The sequence below is a fragment of the Colius striatus genome, chromosome Z (assembly GCF_028858725.1).
Source record: "Colius striatus isolate bColStr4 chromosome Z, bColStr4.1.hap1, whole genome shotgun sequence".
In the NCBI taxonomy this organism is placed as follows: Eukaryota; Metazoa; Chordata; class Aves; order Coliiformes; family Coliidae; genus Colius; species Colius striatus.
Genome location: NC_084790.1, coordinates 17,294,064 through 17,317,373, shown reverse-complemented (window position 1 = coordinate 17,317,373; position 23,310 = coordinate 17,294,064). Strand labels below are relative to the sequence as shown.

General features: G+C 39.4%; 1 protein-coding gene across 1 annotated transcript in view; it reads left to right on the top strand.

The window, feature by feature from the left end:
• Positions 1 to 23,310, top strand: part of SVEP1 (sushi, von Willebrand factor type A, EGF and pentraxin domain containing 1) — a 128,720-nt gene that overhangs the window by 13,784 nt on the left and 91,626 nt on the right. The window contains exons 2-3 of the mRNA XM_062018175.1: positions 5,886 to 6,141; positions 7,345 to 7,521. Of these exons, the coding sequence (XP_061874159.1) occupies positions 5,886 to 6,141; positions 7,345 to 7,521 (433 nt within the window). The remainder of the gene's footprint in view (positions 1 to 5,885; positions 6,142 to 7,344; positions 7,522 to 23,310) is intronic.

Genomic DNA, 23,310 nt, shown 5'->3' with positions numbered 1-23,310 from the left:
AGCAATCCTGTCTCCTCATCTGTCCCTTTCTTAGATCCACTAGTGTCCATGGGGTAACAGGAAGACAGCTTCATGCTCTATTACCTGGTAGCTCAGTTTGTGTGAGACAGAAATGCTGCCCCAAAGAGGACATTGCCCCTTCAGATGCAGAGGAGAGAGAGGCTGTTGGCTGCTTGCCTGACCTCAGGGTCATCTAGCTAAGGAATATTTGCACCTCAGGAATGATCTCTTCCTGATGCTTCCCACTTACTCTACTAATGACCAATTTTTTAAGATGGCTAAGTAACCTATTATTCATAGGACCTACAGACAGGGATCTTTTCTCGATCACACTGAAAAACATGCAGGGTTTGTGTACTCTATGTACTCAGAAGACATTGGTAACAGCCTAGTTGGTAAAACAGAGATCCTTGATAATTTATTAATCAGAATTAAATAGCCCTTTCTGAGATCCATGTTATTTATTAATCAGAATTAAATAGTCCTTTCTGAGATGCATGTTGTCCTGAACAAGCTACTGAGTTTATTCATGGACCATGAAGACATATCCTTGTATTAAGGGAAAATATAGAAGTTTGACTGATAACTATTATGAATGTCACTTGCTGAAAAAATAGGGCAATATGTAATGCCATCCACTACCTTCACCTGCAGAGTTTGTGCAGTTTTATATGCACAGAGGGAAACAGCACTGAAAATTAAGCCTTGTTTGCCTTCTGTATGTGTTAGAACATAATTGCAAGTAGAAATCATAGTCTGCTAAAGCAAGCTATATGCAAGTGGCATCTTCAGAGATTTATGCTGACAATCTCCATTATATCTCTTAACCCAGTGCAAGTCGTGATTTCTTTACCAGTTCAACAAGTTCCATGGCTTGCATATATTAGGGGCCTATTTTTCCACCTTTAATATAAATGTGATTTACAAGCTGAAAGTTGCTTCTGCAAAGCTCAGAGATGCTGTGATTGCAAAAAACAAGTATGGATGGAACATATGTTTTTCCTCATCTTGATTTTCAAAGTAAAAGCCTTTTTTGCTGAAACAGCTTAAGACAAACATCCTGAGTGGAAAATTTCAGCCTGAATACTTAAGAAGTTGGAAAGAAGTTTAAATTGCTTACATTATATTTTAAATAGCCCAGTTAATGCTAAATATGTAAATTATATGTTTTAGCTGTAAATAGCACTACCTTCTCTGCCTGCCTGCAATGCTACTTGTCTTAAGGTGTCCATTGCAGGACACATTTTGAAATAAGGCATTTCTGTATTTTCTTACTATTTGTCTTCATATTGTCTTTAGCGTTGTCTTTATCTTCCTGATTATTTTCATTTTAGTTTTCCATTTCATTCCGGTTTTTTAACTTCATTCTGGTTTTCCACTTATGACTTAAGCAACGTGAGGAGCAACAGGTTTGGTGTATGAAGGGTATTCACGTCTGCAAGAGAATTTGGTTTCACTTTTTTTGGGTTTTGCATGTAAGTGATAACAAAATCCAACAGTAACACATTGCTTGGCACCTTTTCAGACCACAGTGCCAATGGTCTATGCTTTGATTTATGATAAATGTGCATGTTTTTGTTTTGTATCTGCGTAAAATCAATGAATTACCAAATCAAAATCGAATTGTCCTGAAATGTGGGCTGAGATAGGTTATAAAATCTCTGCAGGTTCTTTAGACTGGCGTAACTTGTAAGCTTTTATAAAACCAGACAAATTTATAAGTCTTCCTTTAAGATTTTGTAACAAAAGTTACAAAAAAAAAAAAGTTACACAGCTTGATTCATGTCTGGTTTTGGAATTTGTGTTTGTTAAGGGTGGTTTAACTACATTTACTCCTTATTATACAATGACATGATTTTTGGAGTATCATTCCAAGGTCTGTCAAATGTGGTCTGTTTTATTGTTTGTAGTATGGTACAGTATTACTATTGAAATAAACATGGTAGTAATTTGCATGTTACCAAGTTGAAACTGTGCATCCAATACCTTCTACATAAGGAGAAAGTACACCTTCTAATCCCCTGTATTAGGGCTGCAGACAACACCTGGCCATTGAGAGATCAGTCATGGTCCCATATTTACTCATACACTGATAGGCTGTTGCTAATTATGAAAGTAGTGACTCCATGGGGTAGTTTCTAGTCCTCTGAACATTAACATCACATTTTTGCAGATGCGCTGCCTGTGGTCTAAGAGCAATGCTCTCCATACTTGCAGAGTAACTAGCACTAGTGCATGGACAGACTGGAAGGGTGAAATGGACAGAAATCTGTGGGGCATGTCCTCGTTCAGGCACTGCTGAGTATTGTCACAAATGTTTTGTGTGAAGTATTAGAAGGAATGATCCTTAAATCTATAGATACAACAGGTTGGAAAGGACTATGGGCTGGTTTTGAGGCTATTATCCCAGAATCACAGAATGGTAGGGGTTGGAAGGGACCTTGAAAGATCATCTAGTCCAGTCTCCTTGCCAGAGCAGGACCACCTCGAGTAGCTCACACAGGAACTCATCCAGGTGGGTTTTGAATGTCCCCAGAGAAGGAGACTCCACAACCCATCTGGGCAGCTCGTTCCAGTGCTCCATCACACAGTGAACAAGTGTTTCCTTGTGTTTCTTTCGAACCTCTTATGTTCCAACTTACACCCATTGTCCCTTGTCCTGTCATTGGACATCACTGAGAAGAGCCTGACTCCATCCTCCTGACACCCACCCTTAAAATATTTGTGAACATTAATGAGGTCACCCATCAGTCTCCTCCAAACTGAAGAGCCCCAATCCCCCTGCAGAAGCAGATCCACCTAGATCAAGTCACACAGGAACGCATCCAGGTGGGTTTTGAAAAACTCCAGAGAAAGAGACTCCACAACCTCCCTGGACAGCCTGTGCCACAGCTTCCTCACCCTTACAGTGAGCTTTTGTCCATTACCCCTTGTCCTCTCACTAGACACTACAGAAAAAAGTGTTGCCCCATCCTCCTGACATATACCTTTTAAATACTTGTGTTAATGAGGTCCTCCTCCAAGCCTCCTCTACTCAAGGCTGAACAGTCTCAGTTCTCACAGCCTTTCCTCATAAGGAAGATGTTCCAGTCCCCTGATCATCTTGGTGGCCCTGCACTGGACTCTTTCTAAAGAGAGTCCGTCTTGAGCTGAGGAGTCCGGAACTGGACACAGGACTCCAGATGAGGCCTCACCGGGGCAGAGTAGAGGGGGAGCAGAACCTCCCTTGACCTGCTGGCCACACTCCTCTTGATGCATCCCAGGATGCCATTGGCCTTCTTGGCCACGAGGGCACATGGCTGGTTTATTATCAACCAGCAATCCTAGGTCTTTTCTCTCTGCAGAGCTGCTCTCCAGCAGGTCAATCCCCAGCCTGTACTGGTGCATGGGGTTGATCCTCCCCAGGTGCAGGACTCTGCATTTGTCCTTGTTGAACCTCAGGAGGTTCCTCTCTGCCCAACTCTCAAGCTGGTTGAGATCCCACTGAATGGCAGCACAGCCTCTGGGGAATCAGCCAGTCCTCCCAGTTTGGTGTCACCTTAGAACTTCTGAGGGTGCACTCTGTCCCCTCATCCAGGTGGTTGATGAAGATGTTGAACAAGACTGGCCCCAGAACTGACCTCTGGCCACAGGCCTCCAACTCGATTCTCTGCCATTTATCACCACTCTCTGGTCTCTGTCGATCAGCCAGTTCTCCATCCATGGGCTACCAAGATGATCAGGGAGCTGGAGCATCTTTCTTGTTAGCAAAGACTGTGTGATCTGGAGCTGAGATCTGTCTGGAGGAGAGAGGAGGGGGGCTGTATTAATACTTAGAAGTATTTAAAAGGTATGTGTCAAGAGAATAGGAGACTGAGGGGGGATCTCGTTAATATTAACAAATATCTAAATGGTGGGTGTCAGGAGATTGGGACATCTCTTTTTTTGTATTGTAGCTAGCAACAGGACAAGGGGTAATGTGTTGAAGCTGGAACACAAAAAGTTCCATTTAAACATAAGAAAAAACTACTTCACTGTGAGAGTGACAGAGCAGTGGCACAGGCTGCCCAGGGAGGATGTAGAGTCTCCTGCCTTGGAGGTCTTAAAGACCTGCCTGGACACATTCCTATGCAACCTGTTGTTGTTGGTAGAAGATTTAACAATAAATGAAAAGTAAGTCTTAAAATTTAGTGGATCAAAACATAAGATGACCTTAAAATATATTAGATCATATTTATTACCTCAGGCTTTCAAGAAAAACAAAAATATATCACCAACAGGAAAACAGTTGCCATGGTGGGAGATACCAATAGAAGAATTTTAGCAAGCAGTCTGCACACAATAAAGAAAGCAGAATGCTCTTTTAGTCAGTTGTTTCTCTTTCTTAATTGATTACCTTATTAAATTTAATAACAATTGTTTCTGACTTGACATTCAACCCTTGAATGTGTGATGCTGTAGAAAAATAATTATTGTTGTCACACTTTGTTTTCCTTGCATAAAATTACAATTTTGAGGATTATTTATTTTTTCCAGGTTCCAGCTTCCTAGTACAGTTGTGCTGGTAGTGAAGACTCAGTAGCTGACCACAGGAGATATGCTGAGGTTACTTTTACAGAAGCAAGTCACACTGTGCATAATCACTCTTTTGAAGCTTGCTTAGTAGGACACATGCTCAATTTCTTTGCTCTTTACTTATAGTTTACTAGCCTGGCAAGGAGTAAGAATTTGTTTCTAATTAATCCTATCTACTCATCTGTTTCTAAAACCTGCTCAACTTCCCTTCATAGAGATTTATAAAGCTTGGCAAAGCCATATTTTTGCATTGCACATTGGATATCAGAGATACTTCTTATTTTTAAGGCTACTTTTCCTGACAGAATCTTGTCCATCTCACCAGCATTTCCTTCATACACATGTGTATCTATGTATGTACCCTGTGGCACGTTCTCTATCTACATACACTATTACATTTCTTGTGGGTTTACTGCATAAATAACTATTTTCTATCTTCCTTGTATGGATAGACAATGACACAGATACAGTTTGGTTTTCACCTTTTAGACAAGGAAATGATAGTGAGAAGGTTGGAAGGAACATGTGGAAATGTTGATGCTGTGTGTGAGATTAGTTTTCAACATCTGCATCTATGGTTTTGACTAGTTCTTCACCTTCCATTGATCAGTGACTCCCTACATTTTTCCCAATGTATCTGTGTATTTTCTAAAGCAAAATAAACACTAATAAAATACTTTTGTTCTTGGTTGTCCCTTGCAATCTGTGGGGGATTTGTCCATAAATTACATAGTAAAAGCTGTGATGAGAGTGGGTACACCATCCTTTGCAGCACACTTAAAGCACATTTTTATGTTGAGTTTTGATGAATTTTCACCTGTCTGAATGGTCAAGGAAGTTTGAAACCAAATGGCTTTCATGTGCTGAATGGAGAAACAGCATAGACCAAACAGGTAGCAGATAATGCATCCAGATCAGTCCCATGTCACTGGGGCAGTTGGCAGCATCTGAACTTTGGTCCCGTGGATTTGCACTAGATTTTCAGTGTTTGTATTACCTATTCAAACTGCAGCTGAATTAAGTTAATAAAGCACTGGGCAGGATCATTGCTCTCTGTGCATGGTTGACTTTATTAGTCAATGTGAAAAGTGCCTCACTTCAGATTGTGTCATGATTTCAGTGACTGTGCAGACTGTGATCATCTGAAGTGTGACTTGGTGATTGGCTGTCTAACTACAGGCTCTACTTGCAGATAGTTGATCTTCATTATAGTGAGTGGTCCTGACGGGACTGAATCTGTCTGCTTAATTCAAGTAAAAGGAGCTACATCATGGAGAAATCTACTGCTGCTGACTCATTGCTGAGGTGTGCTATTGCATTTTCTCTTCCAGCAAATATTACGGCATGCCCGTGGAAATGCCACAAAGGTGATATTTCTCATTACTGATGGATATTCCAATGGAGGAGACCCGAGACCCATTGCAGCGTCCTTGCGTGAATTTGGAGTGGAGATCTTCACCTTCGGGATATGGCAGGGGAATATCCGAGAACTGAATGACATGGCATCCCATCCAAAAGAAGATCATTGTTACCTTCTTCACAGTTTTACTGAGTTTGAAGCTCTGGCACGCAGGGCTCTTCATGAAGGTATTAAAGTACTAACCTCAGAAGTCTACTGAGAGCAGAGAGGTCTGAGTAGATGCATCTTCAGTACTGTCTTGTAACTACATTTCATGTAGTGCTGATTCCTTTTTTTTTTTTTTAATCCTCTTCCTTTCCAGCAGAGGTGTTCATTTCTCAGGCACAAGGACAAACTGTTTGACTAACTCATCCACAAAACACAAGCCAAATTCTCCTTGATACATACACACTCACCTTCATTCAGCTCTTCATTTGTGCACAAAGAACAGACTGTGGTCTTGCCAAGTGTAACTTTTACTTGAATAGATAAGTCTTGTGGTCAGGTACATGCCTGTCTGAAGGAGACACCTAGTACACACCTTAGGACTAGCCTACTACCTGTTAGTATTTTACACAGAAACAAAAGCTAACCTGTTCAGAACTTAACACATTCGCTGTGTAAGGGTAGATACTATTTATGTTACTGACTGTATACATTCAGTAAAAGTGGAAACAGCAAGGTCTAGAAAGAGAGTTTGGATTGTAGTTTTACCCTTTTTCAATCTACCATATTCCAAAAACATTTATCCTGAAAAATAATGTAAGTTCAGACTAACAAATGAGAACACATGACAGGATCTTCGTTTGTGAGCCAGGGCTGCTTGATTGAGGCTTAGAACATACATCAGACTAGCTATTAGCAATTATTTGCTAGATTTAGTTTTTGAATCATGCTGCTTTTACATAAGTAGTGTGCGTCACTGCCATTCTGTTTGTTCCAGGTAGAGCTTAATTGGCCTATGTCAATGTGCCAAAGGAAATTTTTTTTCTTTTTTTGTAATATGACCAATGGGTTATACATGCTGTGACCAGATGCTCTCCTTATGCCAAAGATGGGAACCACCAAAGCCAGGCAGAGCTCTTTCAGGAGCTTCTGTTGGGAGTGAGACTGCATTCTGGCAGTCCTAGACTCAAGTGAAGCTGAGTGAGAAAATCTAAAGATCTTTGCACCATGGATTTCAGTGAGCCTTTTTCCAGAATAAGAACACCCAATTTATTTATTATTTATTTATTTATTTTACATTTGGAGTGTAGCAAGGCTCTGCTTCATTCTGCCATCACTCCTGCTTAGAACCAGAACCTATGTTTTTTTCACTAATGATATAATAGGAGGCTGGGATGGGGGGACTTTTGTTTTGATTTTTTGTTAATAAATTGAAACTATTTCAGACCTGCCCTCTGGCAGCTATATCCAAGAAGATATATCACATTGTTCCTATCTCTGTGAGGCAAATGAAAACTGCTGCGACATCATGGCAAGCTGTAAGTGTGGCACTCACACTGGTCAGTTTGAATGCATCTGTGAAAAAGGATACTATGGAAAAGGACTACAACATGAATGCACAGGTGAGTCTCCCACCTTAGTGCCTGGGTTTCACTGAACACGTGGCTAATCTAGTTGAGAGCGAAAAGCTCTGTTGTGGGATTTTGGCTATAAACCTGCATCAGAATGTGTTTGAGACTGCTAGAAAGCTCTTTCTGTGGCTGAAGACATAGAATAAGCAGTCAAACTCAGCTTGTACCTCATCTTCAGCAATAGCCCAAAGAGATGGACTGGAAAGAGCTAAGAATAGGGCAAATGTTCTGACACAGTAGAACATCTGTAAAACACAGCTTATCATCCATTTGTCACTGGAGTTTACAGAGTCTGAGGTGATATCTCTTGCACTCAAATGCTCTTAGTAGGCGTTTCATTCATGAATTTTGCTGATCACTTTTTGAACTTCATGAACTTTCATGTTTGGAGAGGAAGTCTATATGTGGATCTTTCCAGGATAAATCCTTGGCAAAACTTGGAGTCAGTTAAATGTTCTTCAGTTCTTTCATGCTGACTTTCAGTTACTAAACAGAAACTTGTCACATTTTGCTAAGCTTATTGATTTTGTTACTGCTTTTTGGACGTGCCCTTTGACTAGCCTGCCTTCAAAGTCTACAGTTGAAATAACAACAGTTTGCAGTTCTTTGTTGTCAGAGAAGGTGTGCAGGTTTTATCCAACTCCATTGATTTTTCTAGGACAAAAGTTTCAAAATTATCAGAGCATCTCTTTCCTTTGTTGTGTTTGTTTTGTGAGCTGCAGAAAAGGAGTACTTAGAATCAAATATTTCTCAACTAGTAACAGAATACACTATTTATATTGATCGTCTTTGTATTCTTCTGTTTGTATTTCTGTTCTGCATATCATAGTTCTCATGAGAGGTTTCCTCATGAGATGTGAACTAAGTGTGGTGGATATATGGATAATGGTTCTATAGCTGTTTATGAAGCACTACCTCAAGTGCCTTAGTAACCTATTGAACAAAATAAACACAGCATTTCTGTCTCAAACAATAGCTCGTATCATTAAATATTCGTTTGAGCCATCCCTAAAGAGAGTGAGCCTACCATTTTAGAGTTACCTTTCTACGTGAAAGGATCTTTTGACGGGGTGAGCATACCTCTCCAGTGCTTTCAAAAGTGATTAAAGTCTGATTTCTTTAAATGGGTGCTTTGCAGCTGCAGAGGAGCGTTTCATTTTGACATTGTCAGCAGGTACTTCTAAAATGAGTTTTAAAAGATATACCATGCATTGTATGTAAGAATAATAGAAGACATATACATATATTTTAGGGAGAATTTGAGCTGTGTAACTCAAGGCTATTCATTAAAATACATCTGCTTTGTTCAACTATTGTATTCTTCCTTAAAACAGACAGAAGGAAAAAGAAATGTATTTTTAAAGGAAAAACAGCATATTTTGAAATCTTTTTATTTGGATGCTTCTCAGGTGAGCATAGCTATAAGTTTGTAAATCATAAGGAATCTTAAGAATGCATCTAAACTTACAGGAGGATTTCTGGCAAGTTTACAGTGACAGGACTTCCATTCTAATTGGACTGCTTTTAGCTGTTGATTAGTTAAACTTGCAGATACTCTACTATCCTGTGATTACTTAACATAGTAAGGCTTTTTGGAAAGAGTTTTCATTAAGCTGAGAGAATGTTCTGCAACATACCTACTCTTTTTGCTATTTTAGTTATTTTCTGTGGTTATTTTCTATATGGTCTTGTGCTTATGCACTGTACCACCTTATGGCTGTTTATGTTTTTTAATATGAGGAATATTAATATGAGGAATCTTAACAGTTCTTTGCTTTTCTATTTATCAGAAAATGCTCTTGAAGTTCAGTAAAATAAAACAGGATCCACATGCTTTGTGACAAAAAGCAGAAATTGGCTTTAGTGTTGCCCTCCTGTTCTTTGTAATATTGTTGATTATGTGCCATAGAAAGAAGAACAGACTGACTGTTCTCTACTTTAAAAAGCACACCAAACAAAAGCTTCTTGGCCCACACTAGGAGCCTCATGCAGTCAGAGACATCTGTGACTGTTGTGACAAACGAAGTGAGAAGGAGAAGGAGGAGAAGAGAGGCAGTATCATAACCAATCCCAGGAACTGTAGAATACATAAATACCTCCTCTACAAAAACGCTTCACTTTTTTTTCTTCTTCCTCTCCTTAATTACAGATGTTGAGTTTCAAAATAGTGCCAACAAAACAAAAATACAGAGGTCAGAAAAAATAAATCTGTGATTTCCACTAAGCCTATGTATAACTCCACCAATAAAAAGGTAGGCTGTTCAAGTCAACTGCTTGTTCCATGGAAATGTAAAACAAATATCCAGATCTCCATTTGTGTCTTGTTTTCTGTTTTAGGAGGTTAGGAAATACATCCTTAACACAGTCTTTTCACACCTTTTTCCCACAAGACTCTCTAGAGAAAGTTCTTTTTCAGGTGAGCTCTTAGGTTGGATGACCTCATTATGTTCATCTCATCAGTTACCCCTGAAGCAGAACCACAGTTACTGAGGAGATCAGGAAACTGTTGTCTAACAACCAGTAGGGGATTTTACATGACATGTGGACCCTGCAGCACAGGGCATGCATGAAGATGATATGCAGTTAACAGGACAGAACTAGCAAATGAATACTTGTAGTCTATGCTGGTTATTCCTTCTTTTGTGTATTTTTGGTCCATTATTTGGCAATAATTACAGAAATGTACAATTTCAGCATGAGTATTCAATATGTTGCCTAAGCTTTGATTTAGAAGTATGCAGTGTATTAGTTATCATCCGCACAGCAACTAGGCCCGTAGTTTTGCTTACAAAACAGCACATGTAAAGAGCCTTTCCAATGAAACCTGAAATGTGAAAACTTTGACCTTTTTTTTACAAATTTTAATTCCAAAAACATTCACTGGAAACACTTGAAGCTTTGAGGAAATGTAAATCCATCAAGACAAGGGAGATTTGCATTCAGTGGTTTCATGGATTCTTCCATATTCACCAGTGCATTTTTTTTTCATGAGATTTCCAGGTTTATTCCTGTTGAGAATGAAAACCAAAACCTGATGTTCATAAGTTGTGTAGCTTTCTGGTTCAGGGGTAAAAAAAAAAAAAAAAACCAAAACAAAACAACAAAACCCAAAACAATTTTAATATATTAGTAGCAGTTCTTTTCTTAAACAGGAAGAACTTTCATTCCAGTGCTGATTACAATGTCCTGGTTAAAGAAAGCTAAACATCTCCTCTGCCATGCTGTGTCCTTCCCTTCCCAGGAGGTATTTCCTTAGCTACCTTCTAGGAGTTACTGGCTTAATGAATTTTTGCCATCTATCTTCAACTTTTCGTACTGTATGTGGAAATTTTCACTAAGTTTACAGGATCCCTTCCAGCACCTAGGCATCCCGACTTCACAACACATATCATAACATACACTATACTCTTCAGCAAGTGCTCTCATGGATCTGGTGATAGACTATCAGTAGCATTCTGGGATTCCACTAGTAACTGATAGACAGGGAAGGAAAGAAGGGCAAGAAAGAGTGTGAAGAAAAGAGTGTACAAGAGGTCTCCAACCATAACAGAATCTCGTGCTACTTTTTCCTGTTGGAATATGGAGGTTTGAATTAGTTCACCGATTTTCAAGCTGTTATGACTTAGTTTCTTGCTACCTCAACAGGCAATGTCTTTTTATGCTTTCATCTATTGAATCTATGTCTTAAAATAAGACAGCAGCTTGTTTTGCTGCCTCTTCTGTCTTTTGTTTTTCATTTCTAAATCAGAAAAATATTCTTAAGCTCTAGCTTAGCTCTCACCAAAAGAATGCTTCTCATTGAGAACTGGCAACTTAAAAAAGGAGCATCTCCTTGAGGAAGAAGTCCTATGACTGCGAGCGTGTGATCTTTCACCATGTAAACCTGCAGATGAGTTGGAGGAACTTGGATTACAGCTGGGCAAAGAAGGCAGGATATATATGCTTAATGAAGTGTTAATGCTTACAAAACCTGAGCAGTTTTGGGAGACCTGGGGTTGGACACATCTACTGTAGAAACAAAGAAAGTGTGACTGGAGAGTCCTTATTCTGTGTCACCTGTCAGTCAGCTTTCTAATCATGAAGCCCTTTCTGTAACTCTTTCCAAGGATGAGATACCTTTGTATGTTTTATTCTTTTATTTGTAATTTATTCTTTTTTTTTAAAATGCATCTTGCAAGTGGAGTCTTCTTACAGCCTCTCTTCCATAGCTTTTTATCTAGGATAGTACACTGAGGTTCTGTTGTGAATATTACTGTGTTAAAATGACTGATGGCCATGTAAGCAGAAAGAAAAACAAGAAATCAGGGACCTAAATAAAGAGGAAGGGTGATACCCATCACTAAGTAAGAGTGAAATGATGCATAATTAATACTGGCAAAAATATTCCTCGTTGTTATCCTGTGTGTTGTTTTTTTTCTTGCAAATGTTATTTGACTCATTATGGGTAACAATTTGAGCATAACATGGTTAGATGCAGAAGAAATACATATGAGTGTGCATTTCTAGTGAGAGCATCATAACATCTTGATGGGCATGTATAGGAGAAATGTAAATCAATCTTATTTTCCACTGAGGATACTAAAAGACAAGTGGATGAGGAATGTGGATATAGAAAGAGAGTGCTGTAGACAAGACTGTGGAAATGTGGTAGGTTAATGATCTTTAAAAAAATATTTCACTGCTTTAAAAAACAATGCTAAAACATTAATAATTTTTTTTGCATATAGACTGAAGAAGATGGCTTTTACAGATATTTTGTGTGGAAATGTTTCTTGTTGAGAAGTTCAACATGACTCAGAAGTGTGTGCTTGCAGCCCAGAAAGCCAAATGTATCCTGGGCTGCATCAAAAGGACTGTGAGCAGCAGGTAGAGGGAAATGATTCTCACTTTCTACTCCACTCTCACTGAGACTTTACTTGCGTACTGCATTTGTCTCTGAGACCTCCAACTTAATTAGAGTGTGAACCTGTTGGAGCAAGTCCAGAGGAGGGCTGCAAAGATTAGCTGAGGGCTGAAGCATCTCTCCTGTCAGGACAGAATGAGAGACTTGAGGTTGTTTAGCTTGGAGAAGAAGAGAGTCCCGAAAGACCTTACAGCAACCCTCCAGTACTTAAAGAGCCCTACAAGAAAGCTGGAGAGTGACTTTTTACAAGGTCATGTAGTGACAGGACAAAGGTAGGGCCTTCAAACTGAAAGAGGGTAAATTTAGATTAGATATTAGCAAGAAGTCCTTCCCTGTGAGATTGGTGAGACACTGGAACGGGTTGTGCAAAGAAGCTGTGGCTGTCCCATCTCTGGAAGTGTTGAAGGCCAGGTTGGATGGGACTTTGAGCAAACTGATATGGTGGAAGGTGTCCCTGTCCCTGGCACAGGGATTGGAATGAGATGGTCTCTTTCAACTCAAACCATTCTGTAATTCTGTGAAAATAAATATACCTAGAAGCATGCAGACATTCTCCTACAGATTTTTTTTCATTGAAATTTGCTTTCTCAAAAATGTCTTCACTGGAGCCTAGTATTTCCTGCTTTGCTTCTGGAAATTAAGGAGGAGATTCCCCGGCTTCTTGTTACAGGAAGCAAAGCAAAGGCTAAGTTGAAAAAGGATTGGAATGCTGTAAGGTTTTTCAAAAGAGAACACAGAATAAATTCCTTTGGTTTTGTAATTTAAAAGCATAATATCAGTAAATTCTTCACATCAGGGATGTATTTTTTGGTAAGAATTACTCTGACAGCTATGACTGTTAGCTTGCATGCTACTGCAGTAGTTTTGCTTGCATTTTAAGTGGTTTCTGACACCAAAGTATCCTGTTTCCCACCTGTACAACCTGTTTTATGAAGATGGAGCATTTCAGGCAGTGGAAGCTTCTTTTGCTGAGTTTACCTTTTGGAGTCTTACCACCTTGTGCCCACAGGTTTTGTCAGTGACTGAAATGTATCATATAGTACTGTAAAACTTCTATGGTCTGCTTTCTCCATGTGAAGCTTTTGAAGGGAAAGAGTAGTCAAATAACATTTTTCTTTGAAGTATACATTTGGCAAATGCAAGTACCAAAACAACTGATGAGGTTGAAATTATACTTTTTTTCATTTGAGATGTAAGTATTCACAACTCTAGTGGAGCAGATCATACAGAATTGAGGGGAGGGTCCTTTGTTTTGGTGAAGAGTTGTTTTGTTTAAGATTATGTGAACCTCATAATTTACCAAGTGGAACTTTATTTCAGATGTAGTCACACAATCACATAGAATCACAGAATCTTAAGTGTTGGAAGGGACCTTGAAAGATCATCTAGTCCAACTCTCCTGCCAGAGCAAGACCACCTCAAGTAGGTCACACAGGAACTCATCCAGGTAGGTTTTGAATGTCTCCAGAGAAGGAGACTCCACAACCCATCTGGGCACACTGTTCCAGTGCCTCATCACCCTCACAGTGAAGAATTTTTTCCTTATGTTTCTTTGGAATCTCTGATGTTCCAGCTGATACCTGTTGCCCCTTGTCCTATCATTGGACATCATTGAGAAGAGCCTGGGTCCATCTTCCTGACACCCACCTTTTACATATCTGTAAACATTAATGAGGTAACCCCTCAGTCTCCTCTTCCCCAAGCTCAAGAGCCCCAGCTCCCCCAGCCTTTCATCAGATGGGAGATGCGCCACTCCATTGTCTTTGTGGCCCTGCACTAAACTCTCCTGCAGCTCCCTGTCCTTGAACCAGGAGGCCCAGAACTGGACACTATTCCAGATGAGGTCTCATGAGGGCAGAGTCTGTCAGAAAAACTCTTTAACAACTCCAGAGTCAAACAGTGAGCTTTCCAAACCATCGGGGAAATGTAAAATGGCTTTATTTGCAAAATTGTAGAATAGCCTTTCTTGAACAATTTGGTACAAGTTTTTTCAGCTAAAGAAGTGAGGTGTGCAGATACTGGTGTTTTTTAACTATATCCATCGTTTTCATTAGCCTGATGAACTGAAAGAGTATTTCCAGTAGGGTTAATGAGTTTTGGATCAAGTTCTTGGAACTGACTCACTCATTTTTCTCTCTTCTCCAGGCTTTATGTGTCAACTTATATATATCTTGTGTTGCAGAAGTAAAAAATCTAATTAGTGTGCTAGCTAATATGGATAATTATGTTTCATTGGTATAGATTTTTTCCAACTCTGCACCATGTAGCTTATTTCTATTGCACTTAAAACTGAACCATAGCAGAGAAAGAAAACCCTAAAACTAACAAAAAATCAAGACAAAAGTTGTCTTTGCATATCAGCACCATTTCTAAGGTAATTCTTTAGAGATGAAGTTGCAGGGTGACAGTGAAAACCCAGATTAAATTTTTACATATGCAGACCAGAAAAGCAAAGGTGTAATTTTACGTCTGCATCAGTATTGAAAGTATCTCATCTTTTCCAACTAGATGTCATCTGAGGCCTTAGAAAATAAGTTTCTGTGCCAAAACTGGCTATTTTTTTAAAATTTATTTCTTCTTGGATTAAGTACAGAGCTAGTTAGGAAATAATTTTGATGGAAAGTTGGAAGATGATGCACAAGTTACCCTTTTTCCTTATATCAGAAGTGACTTATCTTGCTTACCTCAGAATGTCATGAAAATAAGGTCTCTGGCCAAAGTTTGTATGTGCAATTAGACAAGAAAAATAACCACCTGGAGGGCTCTGAATATAAATAGATATTTCATTGAAATCATCTTGAGCTTTCTGTTCTGCTCATACTTAGGCTCTCACTGGAGCCACTAAGATGTCCTTTGGCCACAGTGTAACCATTGCTGTTGAGTGTCACATTGAAGAAAGCTATGAGTGTAAATACAGTACCTTTCGCTAAATGTCTGTTTTAAACCTTTACTGTTAAGCTTTGAGCCTCTAAGGCAGGCTATCTACCCTTTGTTGAGATTTTACATAGTTTGAAAACATCCTTTTCCAGCTGTGCAATCCCAGGCAAAGGAGTAGTTTACAAACTTTGTGCTGAACATATCTTCCTTGAAACATTTATCAGCCAGTTGTCAGAGATTTTTTAACAATTTAGGCTCAGACCATTTTAGCATAGGGCCTTGATAAGTCTTTGACTGGTCTTGCGTATTTATGAATCATTTTCAAGATTGGGACTTCTGTCATACCAGGTACTTACTGGAATAATTGTTTGCCGATTGAATCTCTTAATGAAAAAGTTTTTTTCCTGCAACATTGACTGGTTACCCTATGGATTACAGAGTGTCAGCTTGCTTTAACCAGAGTTACAGAAACACTTAGTGAGGATGTTTTCACAGACACACCTACTATTCCTGAAGTTATGCCAGCCTCACAAATTAAAAGCAGACATGTTAGTATTCTGTGAGTATTTAAGTAGCTTTTGTCTTACAAAAGAAAAAATAAAAAAAATTCTTGAAAGAGTGCATCAGGCATAAAATAAGATGGCAGTGTACAGCAAAGAGTGTTAATTATTGAAATGAGGAGAGAAGTTAAGAGATCTAGAGCTTGTTCTAATTAACTGGTTTGTCCCTTACTAGTTCTCTAAGTCTCCAAAGCATCATCTATAAGTACTTAAGTAATTCCCAGGATGTAATTTGTACTACAATTAACTCATAAGTTTTAGCCTTATTGCCTGTGCATGTGAGGTTGTGCATAGGTACCAGGATTCCTAGCACCATTAAGTTGATCTCAGAGTCTTGTCAAAGCTGATTCATTGAACTAGACAGGAGCATGGTGTTCTTAACGTGGCAAAATCAGGCAGTCACTGTGTCTCTGCACTTGGAGTATGGTGGATTGTCCATGGTATGTTTGTCACTTGGTTAAACAAATCTGACTCTCAGAATCTGTTTCAAATTGAACACAGAGTATAGTAATATTTTCATTTTATTTTTAAATCCTTGTCTTGACCTAACACTGTGGTATTCACCCTACCCAGGCCAGTGAATATTGCAAAGTGTGTTCTCTGTAAAAATAAGTAGTATTCCTTTCAACATTTTAAACACAATCATCTGCTTCTCTTTGATTATGAAGTGAATATTTTGTATAAAATGAGGTTTGTATAATTTTGTAAGTATTCAGAGACGGTAATCTGTTAGCTGCCTTGGGTTTTCGGCGAGAGAGAAGATGCAGAAGCAAAGGTGCACAAAGCTCATACTGTCATAACTCACAGCTGAGTAATTTGTTTGCAGATTCCAACCCAGACTCTTTCAAGGGATATTTACCCAAAAAGCAATATAGATGTTCCTTCCACTACCTTCTATCCATTTGGCTACTACCATCATAATAGAGGAAAGATAGTTGCAAGAAAGGATGAGAAGGATTTTCTGTTACCTCTCCTATTCAGTCACATCCAGCAGACTTCTCTGCTGTCTGTGGAAAACGGTCTGGCAAGTTCCTCAGATCATTTCACAATCAATGCCAGAGAAGAAACCCTCTCTATCTGTCCTCTGCAGCTTCTCACTTCCTCCCACTCTGCACGTTCTCTGTTTCTTAAGCCACAGGGGTCCAGAAGTACTTCAGACTCTGGTACCACTCCAGCAAAGGCAACAGACAGCAAGAAGAGTATGCTGGAAAGAACACCATGATGAAAAGGGGACAAAACTCCACACAACTTAGTGCAGAATTAAGGCAAATAGGTTGCAGATATTTTATTATAAGTTTAATCTGCCTTCCAGGTACTCAATTAACAGAATGGACGAGAGCACTTTGGTCTGCTGTCTTGTAAGCAGCCTTGTTTTTTTCTATCTTCTGTCACATCCTGCAGATGGCCCAACCTTCTCGCACAGGAACAGTGGTCACTGCATGCTGGACTGTAACCAAGTCCCTTGAGAATTAGAAAGCAGCAACACAGATCAGTTTTGTCAGACACAAAATTGGTTTCTCCTGTTTTTGCTGGTGTTTTGATGAAGACAGATATCAGGACTCTGCACAGAAATGGGAACTTCTTCAGGCCAAAACCCTAGGGTTTCATTTGTTACCATGCAAAACAAAGCCAGATCAGCAACTCAAACTTCCACTGCAGATGTTTTACTAGAGCTGACATCTGAAGGTAGTTTGAATTGCTTTTTTTTTCTCCCTAGTCTGAAATTTATTAAATATGAAGCATTTTCCATCACAAAAATGGCAAGAATTGAAAGACTTTGGCAGGGGGTGGAGGATGGCAAAGATTAATCTTACAGAAGTGTGCATAATGTAGTTGATCATGTAGTCTAGTTGTAGTCATATCATTTAGTTACAGTTTGGATCTGACAGGTTTGAAACAAAACCCAATACAATTAAGCACTAAGTTGCAGGATTTCCTTAATGTAAAACATAGAGGAATGACAACATTTCCATCTGTGTAGGTGTGTGCAGCTGTACTAATTTTATGCAGAGGGCACCCTGTAGTAACAACCTGTGATCTGGCTCCTTCTCCTGGCCATAAGGCAAATCTGCTGCACTTTTTTCATGAGAGCAAAAGAAATATTCTGGGCTAGGTAAAAATATAAGTGGATTTCTGACAAAAAAGTTTAAACAAAAAATATTCCCTTGTAAATGCCATAGTAAATACTCATGCAAAGTTTCCATCTCCTTGTAGTGTGAAGTTTGTTTCTCAAGTAAGAATGCCAGAAGAAGAAATACAAGAACTTTCCTACATTGTGGCTGCTAGTGTTTCATCGTGTTTTTATTCACAGATTATTGCTCTTAATTCCATCTCGTTTGCTGACTGGGGCTTTGCAGGGTAGTCCAGAGTAGAGCATTCCTATTGCCATTGTCAACCTTTCCTTCAGCTTCAGATTTTGTGGTTTAACAACAGGAAAGGGCTTGCCGCATTCTGACTCTGTTCCACTAGAACTATAACTCTTACCTGGAAATACACATAGTTGATATTGAAAACTGTATAGAGATAGAGAAAGGAAATGTCAGTGTTGTAGTGGAATGTAGAAACACCTGCATCTACACGGATTAGGAATACTCTTAAGTCACAGTAATTTAGCTCTAGTACTTTTAAATGCAGCAACAACTAGTTTAAATCTTCTGCATCGTTTTACCTCTGTGGCACAGAGATGACATAGGTGTGGAAGAGGAGTTTACCTGCAGGAATATGAAGTGCTGCAAAAGTTACTGTTTCATATAACTCAGTTCACTGGACTAAGCTTTTCTAGTACAAAGAGAGTGGGACAGTGAGTAGCCTTATTCTGAAGAGTCATGGTGTCAACAGAATGTGAAGAATGCATGCCAGACCTCATGGTTATACATGAGAAGAGCTTCATCTAGTTAAACAGATGTATCTTTTGGACTTCGATTATTATCTCACAGAGGCATTAGTTTGCATATCTGAATGTACTCTGGCCTTTTAGCCCTATTAGTGTTGTCAACTTGTCAAAGAGTATCACCTGAAATACAGTTATTCAGTTTCCCTCATTGCAGAATCCAAGCCTTTGCCTCAGCATAGCAAGGATCAAAATATGTCGTCACTTGCAAATCACTTCAGTTTTTATGTCATTGTGAATTGTAGAAGAGTAAAACACATATGCAAGTTTCGCTTTCTTGTTTCTGAGTGGGCATCTGTATTCTTCACAGTTAGCCAAAATCACTTCACAAAACTGTCCCAGTGGCAGTGCAGGGGTGGTGGTTAGGTCATGTCACAGGAGTACACAGATGCAAGGACTCTTGGTCTTCATTAGTGACTTGATTTCAGCAATGGCAGTAGCCAAGTTGTAGACACGTATGTCTTTTTTAGGTGGACCAACAGCCCACCTTGTGCCTACAGTCCAAACCCATGAAAAGAGAAGTAATGATCACAAAAAACTGTTGAGATGAAACATACCAGTCTCAGATGCTGAGGTGCCCTCTGCCAATATCTCTTTAGTATAAGAGTAGCTGAGGGTTATCTTCATTCCTACTTTTCCGTGACTTAGCAGTGATGCTCCTTTTTGGTACTCATCCATGATAGTGGCTTTCCTAACCTAGGTGCCACAGAAGTTTGTCCTAGAAGCAATACTAAGCTATACTGTGGTCTCAAGAGCACAATTTGCATGGACCTCAGCTCCAGTTGACAAATGAGGTCTCATGCTCTGCAAGCCTCCAGATTTCTACTGTCTTCGCTCTCCTAAAAGCTCTTTTGCTATCACCAGCAGTTCTTCAACTGCCTGGGTCCTTCCACAACATCATAGGTAAGACGGCAAGTTGCAGCTGAGCATATGTGGTAAGCCCCTTACTGTCTTCTTGTTCCTCCACTTGTTTTTAAATATCTGTCCTTCAAGATGTAGGTGTTGAATTTACAGCTGTTAGTTGTCTGGGTTTTGCCTGAAGGCTGAAGCACAGGTACATATTGAAGGTAACAAGTTCAAGGTCTGTGAATATGATGTTTCACAAAGTTGTCTGTAATATCTTAAATTTCACTCCAAGTGATGTTAGAGATTGATTTATTCTCACTAATATTAAGGTCATTTCTGGGAGACTTTCTACATTGAAATAGAAAGTGCGGTGCTTCATGCATTCCTATGTCAGAGGCGTAGTTTATCATCTATCACTTGTATCCTTCACTGGTTCACAGTCTGCAAAAGTGCAAGAAATTAGCCAAGAACTTGGATCTAACTCAGGAAAATGTGGATATTTTTAGATGGCATTAATTATCTTGTGAACCTAATTGGAATTGAATGCTGTGTAAAAATAGATTCTCTAACTAAAAATCAGTGGTTTAGTAATTGTTAAATATTAGGTCCATTAAGCTGTGATTCAATTGTTATTGCTGCTTAACTTTTAAATGTTTTTTTAGTTCAGGTTGCAGTTAAGAATGTTCCCTTCTTCTTATTCTCCATGTCTACAGGTGTAGATGGCCTTGTTTATGGCAAAAGAGCTCAGAAAGAAAGGCATGCATTTAGAGAAGAAGGTAGGACCAGAAGTGTAGCAGACCTTTTTCCTCCCAAAACACACAAAGGATCTTGCTGTCCTTTAGAAAGAGAACAAGTGAGTCTGCTTCTTGAAGGTGGAAAAAAACCCCTTGAAGCTAACAAGAGAGTGGAGAAGTGGGACACTGAGCACCATATCACTTTGATGTCCAGAGAGGCTCTGAGCACCTGACAGTTGTTGAAAGAATCTCATTCTACTGTTCCCCGACTCCCTTTCTGGCAGCAGCAGCAGGCTATTTCATTCTAGTTTAAACAGCTGCACTTCAGCAATGCCTTTGGATGTTATAGATTGCTACTTTAGCATGTATTTGGTTAACACCAGTAGCAAGAAGGGGCCTTACGAACACGTGACTCAATAGCTGGAGATTTGTGAGAGAACCCCTGAATTGCAGCAGGTTAGGTCTTTTCAGAGAGACCGAATTAGTGCTGTCTGGTGGGGGATGCAAAGGACTTGTTCAGAAATGTTGTAATGGAAATTCTTCACAGAAGGAGGCTTTGTTAAGACTCGGGACTAAGGCTGTGTGTTTGTTTATGGTACTGCAACATACTATTTTTTATCTTTAATCTTTTTGACTATAGCTTTTTCAGTAGACAAAAGACATGGAGACATGGGGCTTAGTACTCAAAACATGTTCCTACAGTTCAAATCTGAGGTGGCCCTTTTGCTTGCAGTTGAATTTTCTTTAGCAAGCATCAGATCCATCCTGAAGGACTTCCTCAGTGTCTTGCAAAGAAATGAGTGGGGAGAAGGACAAGGGAAAATGGGGGAAATGAAGTGAGAAGCAGTCACTTCTCCAAATGTTTCCTGAGTGCGCAGTAGTGAAAAGCCAGCATAGTGATCTAGTTGTTTTCTCGGTGGTCTTTCTATCCGTAAATGATACTCTGTTTTGATCTGTGTATTTAGATAAATTTAAAAGAATTCAAGACATCCTGTCAGTTTCCATTAGCATTTTGCATGAGGCATGGAGAACGGGATTTATGTCATTTTTTCACGGTAAATCATGGGTATCAACAGTGATTCCAGGAATTATGTAGAAACTATAGCATTGAGATTACAACAGTTTACTGAACTCTGCACAGGGATAGCTGGGCTAATTTCACAATATGTAAAAAAATAGTTGGCAAAACCACTATTTTTTGTTGTCTGATTACTGGCCTAAGCCATTGCATGTGCTTCAGCTCTCTTAAGTTAACCAAAAACTGTCTGACTCTCACCCTGGGCTGCTAAGTAAATAAACATGGAAATAGTGACATATGTTCTCCATCTGCACAGTCATGTGGTACATCTTCAGTGCTCAGAAATGTTACTTAATAGGAGTATAATCACTGTTGTTGAAAAGTGTAGTTAATGATAAAAATAAGGGATGTGGAAAGGACGCCAAGTTTGGCACCTAATGCAGTAGTGACAGTTTATTGAGGGTCTGGCAGAAATGGCTTCACTTTCCTGTTTATAATAGCTTTTACTTGCTGCATTCCCCATCTGTGATTCAGCAACTGGAACTACTCTGATCTGAGAAAGGAGGGAGAAATAGGTATCTTTTTCTTTTTTTTTCCCTTCATGATCATATCCACCAACAGCTGTTGGGAGTGGGCGTTGGAGGCAACAGCAGAAAGGGAACATTTCATGTTAGACTAGTAGAATAATTCAGGATCATTCAAGGTTCTGCTAATATTTTGGTGGAGAGGAAATTCACAATTTTTTGCCTAAATGAGGAGAAAATCTGAGGATTTGAAGTCTCTGACTCCTCCTGGATCCCTCATGCAACTTACTGCTCTCAGGAAAGACAGTTTCTTAAGTCCCAAGAATCATCAGACAAAATTGTGTTCACGTTGCTAAGTAGGTGAACACAACAGAAATGGATCCTGAACCACCAGGCACATTCTTCACTGTAGAAACTTACCAGTGCTGGGAAGCTTGAGGTTCATGCTTTGTCAACTTCCAAACCCTAAACACTTATTTTAAATTCTGCTTGAGAACTCCCAGGAGAAGGTTATCAGTTGGGTTAGCCATGTAACATGAGACCTTTGCTCCCTCCTTCCAGGAGAGAGTGTAGGCTGTGTTGAGCGTTTAAAGGCTGGCTGAGCTGTGTTTTCAGAGTGTCCCAGGAGTTATAGGGAGTGGAGTAGATTCTCACTTCTGTCCAGCTGCCTCTGGGTGTAGCACATCAGGAGTTGTTAATGAGCTGAGTTTTTTTTTTCCAGCCTCAGCTCAGACTTCTCTCTTTCCAGCTATAAGGAGGACTATTTCTTGCCTTCCAGTGTGTGCCTCTAGCTCACATGGACGTTAACTGAGCAGCATATAGTGCAGCCTAAATGGAGCCTTTTCACACTTCTGATGTATCTAACTGCCATTACTTGAGATTTGGTCTAGGGATAATTCTGGCCATTTTGGCATCTAGTAGCTGCTTATTAGGGAGGCGATGAATTGGTAGATTTGTTAGTGCAATGAGAAGTAATGAAAACATTAGAAGTATGGAGTGACTTTGCTCCCTGCATCTGACTATGAGTCTCCCTCTGCAAATGTATCCTTTTCTTGGCCCTCCTTTTTCCCTCTTATCCCAGAGCCCTTTCTGTCAGCTGAATGGAAGAGTTATTTTATACATAGTACGTGTATACTGGAGAAAACTGGACTTCCAGTGCCTTCAGATTAGACAGATACTAGATCTCTGAAAGAGGTATTTGCTCATCTGTGTGTACCACAAACTAAACAAAATGTTCAAACTAAATAAAATGTTCTGGTTCTTTTTAATGCAATTTACTTCAGCCCGACTGTACTTTTTTACAGTTTTACAAACACAAAAATATAATTTCATAATAACCATATTAAAATGGTAAATAAGAGCATCTCGGACTGGATGGTGATATTCCTTTTCAGTATTTATGTATTTAAATAGCAGAAAACTATCCAG